Source organism: Leopardus geoffroyi, chromosome E1 (assembly GCF_018350155.1).
Source record: "Leopardus geoffroyi isolate Oge1 chromosome E1, O.geoffroyi_Oge1_pat1.0, whole genome shotgun sequence".
Lineage (NCBI taxonomy): Eukaryota > Metazoa > Chordata > Mammalia > Carnivora > Felidae > Leopardus > Leopardus geoffroyi.
Genome location: NC_059330.1, coordinates 56,376,337 through 56,389,671, shown reverse-complemented (window position 1 = coordinate 56,389,671; position 13,335 = coordinate 56,376,337). Strand labels below are relative to the sequence as shown.

Below are 13,335 nucleotides of genomic sequence, written 5' to 3'. Positions count from 1 at the left end.
AGCTGAGAGCGCTCTGTCCCACACTCTCTGATTCACTCCTGCTCGGATCCCCTGTGGGTGAGTGTGTCCACACTCATTAAAAGGAGGGGAGAATTTTGACCCTATGAACGGGAACATGGTTATTTGTATACTATAAGATTTCCTGTGGGTTTTCTTGAAATAGCTCCCCTCTTGTACCTAAAATCCCTTCAGTTTGCAAAAGGCTTTTTCCTAGTGATATCTAAATCCAGATGTGCCCTTACGCTAATTGTTGCATCTTGTTTCAGTCTTTGTAAACGTTATCTCTCTCGCGCGCGCGCGTGTGTGTGTGCGTGTGTGTGTGTGTTCGCTTTCTCCAGCGGCTCTGTAAGTACCTCAGAGGAGGCGCCTGCTTCAGGCTGGGCCCGGGTGCTCCTGGCGTGGGGCTTTCTTAGACCGGGCAGACCAGGGACATCTTTCTGTTTAGCCTGCCTACTTGAGAGGTCTGTAGGGATGCACGCTCCAAACAGACTGCCCCTCCGCGGTGACAGCGGCGGGCAGGTGCTAGAAACCTGCCCCTGCCCCCCCCCCCCCCCCCCCCGATGTTACAGGGAATGAGCTCAAGCTGGAAGAGCCCGGAGCTTGCCCGGCCCAGGGCTGTTGTTCCAGATGAGGCGGCTAACACCCGGGGAGGTGAGAGGACGTCCCCAGTGCAGCACCAGCCTCTGCCGGACCTGGTGGTCGTACGGTAGGGAGACGGGCCACCTCGATGCGACAGCGCGATTGCAGGGATTCTTACCCCAGTCTCAGCGACTCTGCCGTTTCGTCTGCAAGTATCTCAAGTCCCAGCCCAATGAGCCCTGTCATCCCACCGCAAGTTGCCATGGGCGAGCGCTGGGCACTCAGGGTTTTTGAGACTTAACGATCAGACCCAGAGGTAACCTCAGCCCCTAGTGTGCCAGCCGCAGGGCCATCTGGTGCCCAAGTGGCACGCAGTACCCCAGGATATAGGACTCATCTGCCGGGAGGTAGTAACCGCGGGTGTTTGGGAAACAAGCAGAGGTCGGTTGTGGGTCCAGGGAGGGTATGTTTCTTCCACGTGGGGTCCCTTACGGTTGGAGAGTGGGCCTGGCCCACCCCACTGGACCCGGAGACAGTCCCTTTGAGCTATTTCTCCTCCTCCCTTGCCGCCTTTAAAGTGCCAGTTAGAATAGCCAGGTTTGGGGGTAGTTTTTTCAGAATGCCTATTCTCAGAATACCCTCCTGGGGCTTTGGACTGAGCAGTGCACCTGAGACAGGGCTGTCCCTCCCTCTATCCTGATACCCTCTCTGTCGAGACCTTCTGTTACGTGAAGACGGCGTACCGTGCGCACGGGTCACCCGGAGAGCAGAGATGTTGTTAACACGTGGACTCCCAGGCGGCAGAGCTGGGGTGGGACCTGGGAGTCTGCATTTCAGTAAGCTCTGGGAAGATGGCGGGGCTGCCGTCAGGGGCCACACCGTGCCAGCACGGTTCTCGTTGGCCAGCGCCATGCCCGAGGGCTGCGCCGTAGGTCACGCTTGCCAGATGAGGAAGGGCAAGTTTGCAAAACCGGCTCTGGAGTGCTCTTGCCAGGGCGGTCTTGGGCAGCTCACCTGCCTCTCCAAGTCCCCCGGACTCCGGTAATGGTGGTGCCCCTTGTAGAGGCTGTGAGGTCTGCAAGGGGCAGAGCGTGTGGCACTCCTCCCTACACTGTGCAAGCTCAGTAAAGGTCTGTCGTTCCCTGAGTTGACCTGACATCAGGTGGTGGATGTCTGGAAGGCAGTGATGAGGCCGTGAGCCCTCTCTGCGCCTGGACAGTTGGCCTGCTGCGTGCTTACCCCCAGGGATGCCCAGCAGCCCTAGGACAGCAGCCTGGCCCCAAGAACAGAAGAAGAAGTCATGTTTACTGTTTACTTTTCTACCTTGTAGTCGTGCTCCTTGAGGAGGGAGGTTTCCTCCTAAAGCTTCCTGTTTGTACCCTCCCTTCAATTCAAATCCAGGAGTCATGGGCGGTTTTGTTCTATGTCCATGCGGCCTCTTGCCACCGAATGCACGCACCGCACCCCAAACATCACGGCATCTGTAGAGACCCAGCCCTGCTGCCCAGGCTCCAGCTGGCCTGCCGCGGGCGCAGCTCCCCAGTCCTGCCCCCTCACTTCGCAGGCAGTTGGACTCGGTCCCCTTGCTCTGCCCCCTGGGGCAGGCTGTGCCTCCCAGGCCATTCCAGCAAGCTGGCAAGCTGCAGCTGCACTTTCCAGGCAGTGATGCAGTCATGCCGCATTGCCCAGCCCAGATTGCGGTGTCTGGGGTGTGGGATCAAAGAGGGAGCTCCCTGGGGACAGTGCTGCCCCCGGGGGCTGAGCGCACAGAGGCCTGGCCAGTTTTCATCTGACGCAGAGGAGGTGGTGGACATCCCTTGCCTGTATCTCTGATGGTTAGTTCCTGTGCAGCCTGGCCCTTCCCACCTTCCCCCACCAACCATCCAGAAACAGGAGTTTTTCTTCTCCCTACCCAGCTAAGCAGTGTATGTGTATTGTGTATAAATGTTTGCACGTATTTTCATTTTTTCTCCCCATCTAAATGTATGTGCATATTCCTACAGATTTTTATTCTTGTCTCATTCTGAATCTATAGAAAACACTAAAAAATTATGGAATTAATTGACCTCAGTCTTTGGCTTTAGCAGAACTTCCGATGAATGATTTCCACGATTAATAGGATTTTCTGGTTAGGGGCACTGACCTTTGTCTTTTCTTCCATACTGCCCAGACATTTCCAGCTGTTCTCTCCTCCCCATGCATGGGAGGCCCTCTGGCCATTTGTGTTTTGCCGGTAAAACCTTCTGTCCTCAGGTGGGCAGCTTGCTGATTGCTGGGTTGTCCGGGGCTGGCCACATGATGGTCACCTGCTCCGAGAAAGGCCTTACCCCGGCATATGCTAGAATCCCTGACCAGTCACATCCCCAGACCCAGTGTGAACGGGGAATTCGGGCTCACGTGCCATTTCCTCTCACTTCCGGTTTTCCGGTTCTGAAAGCCACCGTACTGACGTTTGTAAGTAATGTCACAGAGTTCGAGGTTCCCCACCCCCACAGTGTCTATGTGTGAACATACAGATCTGGGGTTTTTTGCTTGTTTGCTTGTTTTTGGCTCCAGACCAGCTTCTGATGAGCTGTTTCTCTCTCCTGGATGCAACTGGCCAAAACCATAGCCAGAGAGAGCCAGTAGAGCCGGGCACAGGCACCGGGCAGATAGGTAGGCAGGGTGGGGGCTCTCAAGCTTCTTGAAAGCGACCCACTGTAGAATATTAAATTTTACATCATGATTTCAAAGTTTATTTATTTTGAGAGAGAGCTTGAGCAGGGGGAGAGGCAGAGAGAGGAAATCCTAAGCAGGCTCTGCTCTGTCAGCTCAGAGCCCACCTTGGGGCTCGAACTCACGAACTGTGAGATCATGACCTGAGCCAAACCAACAGTTGGACGCTCAACCAGCTGAGCTGCCCAGGTGCCCCTAAATTGATTTCCTGACTAATGGGTCACAGCCCACAGTTTGGAAAACACTGCTCTAGAGAGCATTCCATTCATTCTGGGGTTTCCAAAACTTTTCTAGAAGTCCTCACTGCAGGACAGACTTCCCAGTCTGGCATAATTAGCTTCTCTGGCCACCCAGTTGCAGTTACCTCCAGGAGGGGAAAGGGTTGAGGCCACTGGACCATCCCCCTCCCCACCCATCTCTGTGCCAGGTGCTTGTAAATTCTTTAAAGGTAGCGATCACTCCTTGTACATTTGGATGTTCTCTCTAGCCCCGAACCTACAGGAAGCTCTAAAGAAATTAAATGACCTCCATCCTAGGTGTCAGCAAAGTTCCTGGTGAATGATTTCCTCTGTTCTCACCTCCCCGAACGGAAGCCGGCGGAGCACGTGTGTGTGCACTCACCAGCAGGCCCCCTCTACTGCCGGGTCCCCCCCCCACCCCCCCACCCAGTGCGGTGCGGTACTTGCAGTGGACCCGGCCCACAGGCAGTGTGGCTAGGCCCTTCAGGCTCGGGGACAGCATCAAAAGTGTCTGTGACACTGAAGGGGTGGGGGTCTGCTTAGGAGGCCCTGGGGTCCTGGTCACAAGTGGAAGCCCCTGTTGACCTGTTTCATCCTTCTCCAGTACGGCTTGGACTCAGCCTCGGCTCAGGCCGTATGGGGTTGTTACCCCCTTGGGAAGTAATAAGCCTTTAGAAATTTCCAGTGCTCGTCTGACCTCATATTCCTTTCAGGACTCTGTTCTTTGAGTCCTGGCCTAGGTAAACAGCCTAATTCCTACGTGCGTCTGCTGGGCCACTCTGCCCTCCACCTCCCCTCACCGGGCAAAGCAGCAGCGTAGCTCAGAAGATTCTGGTTTCCTTGCTGAGCACCGTGAGGCCCCTGAGCGGTCTCCCCGGGGTCTCGGGCCTGGCTCAGTCGAGGGGAGTGTAGTAAAACCTCACTCTGAATACAAACCCAAGCTGGGCCCGCTGCCGGCTGTCCCCAGTTTTCCACTTGCTCACCAGGGCACCGTGAGGGGCTGGCAGCCAGCTTGTCCTTGTGATCTGAGACTTTATTAGGCGCCCATGTGTGCTTGGCACAATGCCGTACCTTTTGGGTTTGAAGCTCTTTCTGGTTGTAAGCTGAGAGTCTGGTGGTGAGAATATCACTGCCGCCCCCCCCCCCCCCCCGCCCCAGCAAAGACCAAGTTGGTTTTTCTCGGGTGGTACTTAAGGAGATCTACCCACTTTGCTTGTGTTGTGGCCCTCGCCAGAGTCTGACAGGAGATGGCGGTGGCTGGTGGGCAGGTTCCAGCCCTGACACAGATGCTCAGGTACCTTTAAGGCCCCTCCTTTGCCTTTTGTTGGGGACTTTCTGCCGCTTCCCCTCTCACACTGGGGGCCCCTGTGCTCGGGCTCCTGACCAGGAACAAAGCCACCTTTTTTCCCCAGAGAAAGTGCTTGGCCTCCACTGAGCAGGCCAGCCCTTATGGCCACCCGGTCCTACAGATGTGACGTTCGGTCCGCTTGAAAGCAGCTTCTTGCATTTTCAACCTGTTGATCAGCCTCAGTTTGCCTTTTTCTACTCTTGAAACAGTTTGATATCGTGAATTTGGGTTCCTCCAGGTCAATAAAGAGCAATGTTATGAGTGAGGGTCTAGACCAAGGATTGCAGGACCAGCTCCTGTTTCTGTCGTGTTGTCAGTGGTGGGCCCCGAGACCCCAGCTTAGAAGCAGTGTGCACCTCGGGTGGGGGGCAGGGAGAGGAGAGTAGTCCTCCTGGTCAGAGCAGAGCTCCGTGGAGCTCAAATGGAGGTGATGGAAGTGCCTAGCCTCCCTGCCGTGTTGCCTTTTCCCTGTGATCTGTGTTGCTTCCCAACTATGAGCTCTGCCTTCTTTCTTAAAAAAAAAATTTTTTTTTTTAATGTTTTTACTTATTTTTGAGACAGAGCATGAGCAGAGGAGGGGCAGAGAGAAAGGGAGACACAGAATCCGAAGCAGGCTCCAGGCTGTCAGCACAGAGCCCGACGCGGGGCTCGAACTCACAGACCGTGAGATCATGACCTGAGCCGAAGTCGGACGCTTAACCGGCTGAGTCACCCAGGTGCCCCAGTGAGCTCTGCCTTCTGATGAGACTGTATGGAGGGCGATCCTTTCCCTCAGTGCTCTTGTCTCCCTCCTGCCACCATTCTGGGGGCAGCCTCAGGGCTTCTCAGCCTCAATGCAGCTGATGCTTTGGGCTAGCGCATTCTTTGTCATGGCATCAGGGATAAGAGGGTGGGGGGCTGTCCTGTGCTTCCTTGGACCTTTAGCAGCATCCCTCCCCACTGTGTACCAGAAACCCCTTTTCCCAGTGGTGACAGTGAAATGAAAAATGCCTCCAGACACTCCAAATGTTCTCTGGGGAGCAAAGTCGCCCCCAGTTGAGAACCACTTGGCTAACTGGTCTCCCTACCCCTCTTTACAGCCGGCAGCCAGAGGATCCTTTTAACGTTATTGTCATGCACGCGCTCTGCTCCGAGCCCCGCACTGGATGGAATCTCACGCGCTTCCTGCGGGTCTTTCTCCAAGGCCTGAATGAGCCAGCCTCATCTGCTTACTGCCCTCCTTGCTGGTCATAGAACACGCAGGCCCACAGGGTCTTTGTGGCAGCCTTTCTCTCTGCTTGGAAAGCTCACCGCCTTCTTGTACTCAGATCTCCAGTCAGATGGCACCTTGGCGTGGCCTTTCCTGACCAGCCTTGAAAAGAACTCACTCATTGGGACGCCTGGGTGGCTCAGTTGGTTAAGCATCTAACTGTTGATCTCAGCTCAGGTCTTGATCTCAGGGTCGTGACTTCAAGCCCCACGTTGGGCTCTGCATTGGGCATGAGGCCTACTTTAAAAAGCAAATAAAATAACTCACTCACTCTTGCTTCCTCCCCTTCCTGGTCTCTCACCCCTGCCCCTGAGTTGCCTTTTTTTTCTGTATGGAACTTAGCACCGCCTGACCTGTGTGTGCGCTCACACGCGTGTGTCTCCTCCTTGCGCTAGAACTTAAGCTTTGTGAGAGCAGGCACTTGTCTCCCCAGCGCCTGGCCCATGGCAGGTGCTCAGTCATCATTGTTCAGATGAGTCACCTCCTCTGTGAGGCCTGGCTCTCCTCCCGCAGAGCAGCGCCAGCGTCGCTGTTTCCAGAGCAGGCAGGGGGAGCAAACGACGTCCCACAGTCGTGTCCCAAAATCGTCTGAAGTAATGCACGCTCCCTTTAAAAGCCATCCATAGTCCCTTCTCATTCGGAGACGGGTCAGCATTTTGGTGTGGTATCTTTTTCTTCCCCCCCTGTTCAGAAGCCTCTGGCAGCTACACTCTCAAAAAATGTGGATAGTCCCCTCCTCAGAGGTTGTTCAGCAATTTAGAGCCGGTAATGGCAGTTGGGACCCGTCCATCCCCCACCTCAGATCCCACTCCGGTAACGAGTTTTGGGTAACTGCAGTCAGGGTGTACCTACCAGAAAATCACTGGTAGGTTTTGCTTCGCGGCTCGTTCAGCTCCAGAGCCCGGCATTTTCCTAGAGCGGGCACAGCGCCCTCTAGTGCTGGCCTCCAGTGCCCGCCGTCTGGGTGCCCGATCTCTGCATCCCCGGCCCAGGAATGAATACAGCGCTGATCCGCTGTCTTTCACTGTGACGGACCTTCCAGGAACGTGTTTTACTCGCTTCTCATTTTTGCGGCTCCAGGGAGGGCTGGGCTTTTTGTGCGGTTAAGAGAATGGCCCCTGGAGCCAGATTGAGTTCAAGTCAAGGTCCACCTCCGTGGAGCTGTGTTTTCTTTCTGTCTCCGTTTACTTATCTGTAAAATGGGAATGGCCGGAGTAGTGTGCTTCGGAGCTCCGTGGAGGACCTCACAGGTTACAACACACAAAGCACCGAGGAAGCTGCTTGTCGCACTTGGGCGGTGCCGTGGGCAGAGGACTCCAGAGCTCCCGAGCCCCTGGGAGCACAGAGGTGCCTCCCAGAGTGGGGCTATGGAGAGCCTTCGCGATGCAGGTAGCACGTGATGGGAGTGGGGCGAGGAAAGGAGAGCGTTTGGAAGGACCTGTGCAGTGGAGAGGCGCCTAGGAGGGGGAGGACTGGCTTGTGTGGACACAGGCGGTGCCCCGTGTGGGTGGGACGTAGGGAGCTGGGGAGGAAGGTTGTGAAAGATCAGCGAGAGCCTTGCAGGTTGATCTAAGCCCTTCCAGACGCCCTTCTCTCACCGTCTGGAATTCCCAAGGGAAGGCTATGTAGCCAGACCCGTGGCCGCCCCACCCCTTTCTTCTCCCTGCCGTTCCCACTCCGCTCCCCTCCCCGCATTGTCAGGGCTTTGGAGAAATGTCACTCCTTGTCACAGAGGGTTAGAAGGGCCTGAGGACCAGGCCTCCGGGTGGGGAGGTCAGCAGAGCCATATCCAGAGGACGGTGTTTGCTCCCCAGCTCCCCTCTCCCAAGAACACTGAACTGCTGCCCTGCCGCCTTCCGCACGGGCTCACAAAGGCAAGATGGAGGAAACCCGCCTCTGGCCTTGCAGTGACACCAGCCTTCACCCACGTGCTGTGCCCGCTCTGGCCTCGGAACGGTCGCCTCGGTCCCACCTACCCACCCACCCTCAGGAGCAGCGTCCCTCGGGCCAGGGTGCTGCGAGGCCGGGCGGCGTGCCATCACAGACTACACTGATTCAGGAGCTGGGCCTGTGCCCGTCCCTTCCCTGCAGCTCTGTCGGGCCCGACACACTCCCCTCGGTGGGGACGTGATCTGCAGACTCAACTTGGGGCTCTCCTCAGGGATCCCCGGGCAGATAAGGTGGCCTGTGCCCACGGCCGTGGCTCACACCAAGGGTAGCACCCCTGTGTCCCACACAGCGCAGCCCCTCTCCCATTGGATTTCCTGGCACTGTAACTTTGGTTTCTATGGCAACTTGGGAAGACCTGCAATTGTGGCTTTTGAAGTCTAAAATGGGAGCAGAGGTTTGAGATAGGGTGGGACAGCACTGAAAATACCATGACCCAGACCAGAGCTCTGGGCACAGAGCGTTACTGGATAAGAAGTTCTTTGAGTTAGAAAAGTGGCACCATCATCACGGCAGACCCTGAGCAGAGCTCCTTGTGGCCCCTCACAGCCTCCTGGGGTCTTTGAGCAGAGGGGAGAAGAGCCTGACCTCAGAGGGCCTTCAGCCTGTGCCCTGGGAGACAGCAGATCTGGCATTAGCTGAGCACTTACTGTGTGCCCGGTGCCCTGTGATCGTCTGTGCTTTCATTGCCTTTGTAATCCCCTCCACCACTCCCACACGGCTGCTCTCACGTGTGGACATAAGTGACTTTCCTGAGGTTTCAGAGCTGGCACGTGTAAGTGTCTGGCTCAGGGACCCCTGATTTTAACCCCTGGGCTTACTCTTAGCTGGATCATGGGCTTATATTCCCAGGTAGGAGAATCTCCATCGCTTGTCAATAATGGGGCCCGTCGCTTCCTCCTTTACTTTTTTGTAAATCACATCATCCTACTGATAGCAGGGTTTGTGTCAGCCATCATTGCCAAAATTTCGGTGACCTTGAGCCGGTGTCTCAGTTCTCCTTCCGTGGAGTTCACCTTTCCCTGCCCTGGGCCTTGCACTGGGGGAGTGAGCCTGAGGAGTCGTAGGTTGGGTGTTGTTTGAGAGAATAGCTCTCGCACCCCTGTGGTTTGGGGTCTCGGAGGTGCCCGTCCAAAGGAGGTGGGCGGTCAGAGACTCGCCCGGTACCGTGACTCAGTGAAGCATTCCCGAGGGGCGTCCCCAGGTTGGGCGAGCCAGCAAAGAAGACACGTGGGCCCGGTGGACCACTGTCTTGCGGCCGGGCCATTGGAGGGGGGTCCCGTGCCTGGCAGAGGCGAGGGACAGCCCTCGGGGGCCCTGGCTGTCCGCTCAGAGGAGGCTGTGCCTGGCTGGCTGTGAAGGGATGGGTCCGGTGCTCGCCGAGCAGTTGGCGGGGCTCCAGAGCCGGCCGTCCCGAGGGCTCCCCCGCGGTGCTGTGCTCGGCTCTGCGGAGCAGTAGATAAGGAGCAGGCTGCGGCTGGTCGGAAAGGATAGCCCAGATTACGAGGTCGTGTCAGGCGATAGCGGGCGTCAGGGTGACCCACGTGGCCCGGTGTCACGCCGCTCCTCCACCCCCTGTAACTCAGCGCTCAGTGGGGGCCCGGGCAGGCACTCGCAGAAAGTAGGAAAAGGATGTCACTCCTAGCAAAGCGGTCTTGCTGTGTGACGGGCTGTTGAACCTGTAATTTGAAGGAGGCCTTATGTGATCTGTCATTTAGGCACGCTTCTCGGTATGATCGAAACGACCTTCGGTCACCATACTGTTCGCCTTTGGAGCTCCGGGAGGTAGCGCCTGGAGTTCTGTCTGTCAGTCTGGCTGCCGTTAGAGGGTGTGTGGCGCTGGCCCAAGCCGTGCTCGGCACTTAGGGTTTGTGTGCTTGGCTGTCTGTGTGTCACAGCGTAGTCAGAAGTTGGGGGGGAACGCACCCCGTAATGACATCAGAGGCCATTCTGTCACACCGTGTTCTCTTTCTCAGCTGAAGCTAGAGGACCGCTCTGTGGTGCCCCGGGACGTGGTCCGGCACATGCGATCCACCGTGAGTGTTGGCGCGGGGGTTGCCTGGGGAGTGTCTGGGCCGGGTCTGCCCTGGCGGCCGGTGCCGTGCGCCTGCTCGGGCCTGGATGCCTTCTCCTCCCCAGGACAGCCAGTGCGGCACCGTGATCGACGTCAGCATCGACTGTGCCGTCAAGCTCATCGGCACCAACTGCATCATCTACCCTGTCAACAGCAAGGACCTGCAGCACATCTGGGTGAGCGGCCCCGCCCGCCTGCCCGCCCGCCGGTGACCGCCCTCGGCGGTCCGGTTGTCCCCACGCGCACCGCACCTTCCGGGCACCTTCCCGGGGCGGGCTTGCCTGAGTGGCGCTCCTTGTGAGGAAGCCGTGCGGACGTGAGGTCGGGACACCTCCCTGTGCCTCTGGCACGCGTTGCTGGTGGGGTTTTCCTTCCCTCGCTCCCTTTCTAATTTAACAGTCTGTTTTGAAACAACAAAGTTCTTCCTTAGTTTCTTTTTTAAGTGATTTCAAACTTAGGGAAAGCTGTACGTTCCCGTGCTCCCTGCGTCACTGGGCTCCTTGGCGGTGAACCTTTCCCTCCGTTGGCCCCATCACCTTCCTCCTCCCTTCCCCGCATTTCCTTCTGTCTCCCTAGTCTTTTCTCTGACACGCTGGAGAGCAAGCTACAGACACAGCGCCCCACGGGCCTGAAGCACTACGGTGCGTACTTCCCCAAACCCGGAACCCGTCTTTCAGCCCCCCCGTTCAGGAAGGTGGCACTAGCACGCATCTGTCCGACCCAGAGACCCCGTCCGGCTGTTCCAACGGCCTTTCCCCTCCGATCCGGGACTCCGTTCAGAAGCACACTTGGCATTCGGTTGTCAGCTCTTTGATTCCTCATCTGGAACTGCTCCCCAGTCTTGCTTTGTTGTCCACGCCCTGGTACCTTCCAGTGGCTGACCTGAGCGCGGAGCCGTGTCATCGGCCTCCTGACCAGACTCAGGCCCCGCATCCTTGTCAGGAGCGCCCCAGCAACACCCGGAGCTCTTCCTGGCCCGTGACATCCAGCGGCCACAGTAGGGGTGTTCGTCGTGATCCCGGCCATATTGGTGTCTGCCCAGCCTCTCCACAAGGTCACCATTTACACCACCTTTGCAAGGGATTCTGCTCTGGGGAGAGATGCCTCAGGGTTGCGTCAATAACCTGTTACTTTTGAAACCCTGGTCCACCAGCCCCAGCCTCGGTTAGCACTTCCCACCCGAGCCGGCCAGCTTTGCGGGGAGGGGCTCCGGGGTTGTGTCCGTAATTGCTGAGACCCCGATCCACCAGCCTTAGCCTCCGTTAGCAATTCCCACCTGAGCCGGCTAGCCCTCTGATGCTTGCTGAGTGGTGATTTGATGGCACGGTGGCTTCTCGTCCTTTTTATTAGTTGGCATTCTGTACGGAAGAGCTTCACGTTCAGCCTCGTTCATTTAATTCTTTTTACGTCGGTATGGACTCCAAGGTCCCCTTCTGTTCGGTTGGTTGCAATCCATTACTGCCAGTATTTTGTTGCTTAAATTATTGCAGATTTGGCCAGTAAGCGCCCCTTCAAGCTGATATCTGTGTCCTTTCGACACTTTCCCATCCTGGGTCTTGTTTTTGGTTTTTGTTTTGTTTTGTTTTAAGTACCTTCTTACTTTCTACCTCTTCTGATCTGGCCCTGGAATCAGCCATTTCTCCCAAGAGCCTTGGTTCCTTTCAGAGGGGAATGGCATTTTAAACAGAAATCTGGCTGTGTGCAGGGTATACGGATCACCAGCAGGGCCTCTCAGGACCACACCAGGAGATGCCTGTGTGTGTACCCGGAGGCACATCTGAATTTGTCAGCACCTTTTCTACGCACACAGGAAAATATGTGATTTTGTGTCAATACTTCTAGTTCCGTTTGAGCAGCTCAGGTTCGTTCTTTCCTTTCCCCTTTTCTGTGTGAGTGAGAACCTTTCCCGGCAGGGAGACACTTGCTTATGTATCGCTTACTTGTCCACGTAACCACCCTCCACCTGCCACCTCCACAGCCTACTCCTGCCCCGGAGCCCTGTGTCCTCAGAGGCTCCGTGGCCTCTGTGCAACTCTCTCGTTGCCACCAGGCAGACCCCCCCCCCACCCCCCCGCCACCCCCTCCTCCGACCTGGGAGGGGGAGCCGGGGTACAGCGTAGAACTCGTTGGGGGGGGGGGGGGCGGGCCGACTCAGGCAGCGAGCTCCTCGGATCCCTCCTCCTCCGTCTCCGGGCAAAGAGGAGCTGGTGGGCTGCACGCCAGTGCCTCCCGCTGCCTCTCACACCCCGGCCCGGTCCACAGCCCTTCATGTACGGGGACTACATTGCCTATGACTGCTGGCTGGGGAAGGTCTACGACTTAAAGAACCAGATCATCCTGAAGCTGTCCAACGGTGCCAGGTACACAGCTCACCCGTGATACGGGGCCACGCTCTGCAGGGGCCACCCGCGGGCCGGGGAGGGCCGAGGGCGTCTTCTCGTGGGGCCTGCGGTGATACGCGCTGCTGGCTCTGGGGGCCCGCCCCTGGGCTGGTCTCCTGTCGCCCTGGCCTAATTTAGAGCATCTGTTAGAGGTTGGTGCTTTATTTTCGATAATTTTTAATGGTAGTCAGTACTCGGGGGTCGGGGCCTTGTTTGTCTCGGGGAACCCGAGTGTGGATGTGGACCGGTGTGTACGTCATTGTGCCCTGGTGGAGACCAAACCCGTGTTCGCTGTTTCAGGTGCTCCATGAACACAGAAGATGGCGCCAAGCTCTATGACGTCTGTCCCCACGTCAGCGACTCTGTACGTTTGCTCCACCCAGGCAGGCTTCTCCAGGGGCGGGCTTGGAGGGGACAGAGTCTCATGTTCCCCTGCCTCTGGGCCGCACAGGAAGAAGGACTTCTTAGCAGAGAGCTGCGAGCTAGCCTGGGCTAAGCAGACGCTGCTTCTAGGCAGAGCGGTTTCCTAGAAAAGGGGTGGGTGTGTACCAAAAGGTCTAGAAGTCTAGACCTGGACAGAAAGTATTAGAACTTCTCTTTGCATTTTGTTAACTGTATGTTTTCTTTAACAAATAGCCACTTTTCAGTATTAGAGTCGTACGCTGTGTTGTTACAGTCGGATATTTTAGAACGATAGCATATGACTGTTTATAAGTAAATGTGGGAAGGGCGCACGATCAGACCGGCGTGGGGACTCCTGCCCTCTAGAGCCCTCGAAGCGTCACCCTTGACCAACAACACTG

At 56.8% G+C, this 13,335-nt stretch overlaps 1 protein-coding gene across 2 annotated transcripts in view; it reads left to right on the top strand.

Annotated features, from left to right (window-relative positions):
• Positions 1-13,335, top strand: part of UBE2O (ubiquitin conjugating enzyme E2 O) — a 57,543-nt gene that overhangs the window by 32,633 nt on the left and 11,575 nt on the right. For both annotated transcript variants that reach the window (XM_045489708.1, XM_045489707.1), the window contains exons 2-5: positions 10,054-10,113; positions 10,217-10,327; positions 12,414-12,511; positions 12,833-12,896. In XM_045489708.1, coding sequence (XP_045345664.1) covers positions 10,054-10,113; positions 10,217-10,327; positions 12,414-12,511; positions 12,833-12,896 — 333 coding nt within the window. The remainder of the gene's footprint in view (positions 1-10,053; positions 10,114-10,216; positions 10,328-12,413; positions 12,512-12,832; positions 12,897-13,335) is intronic.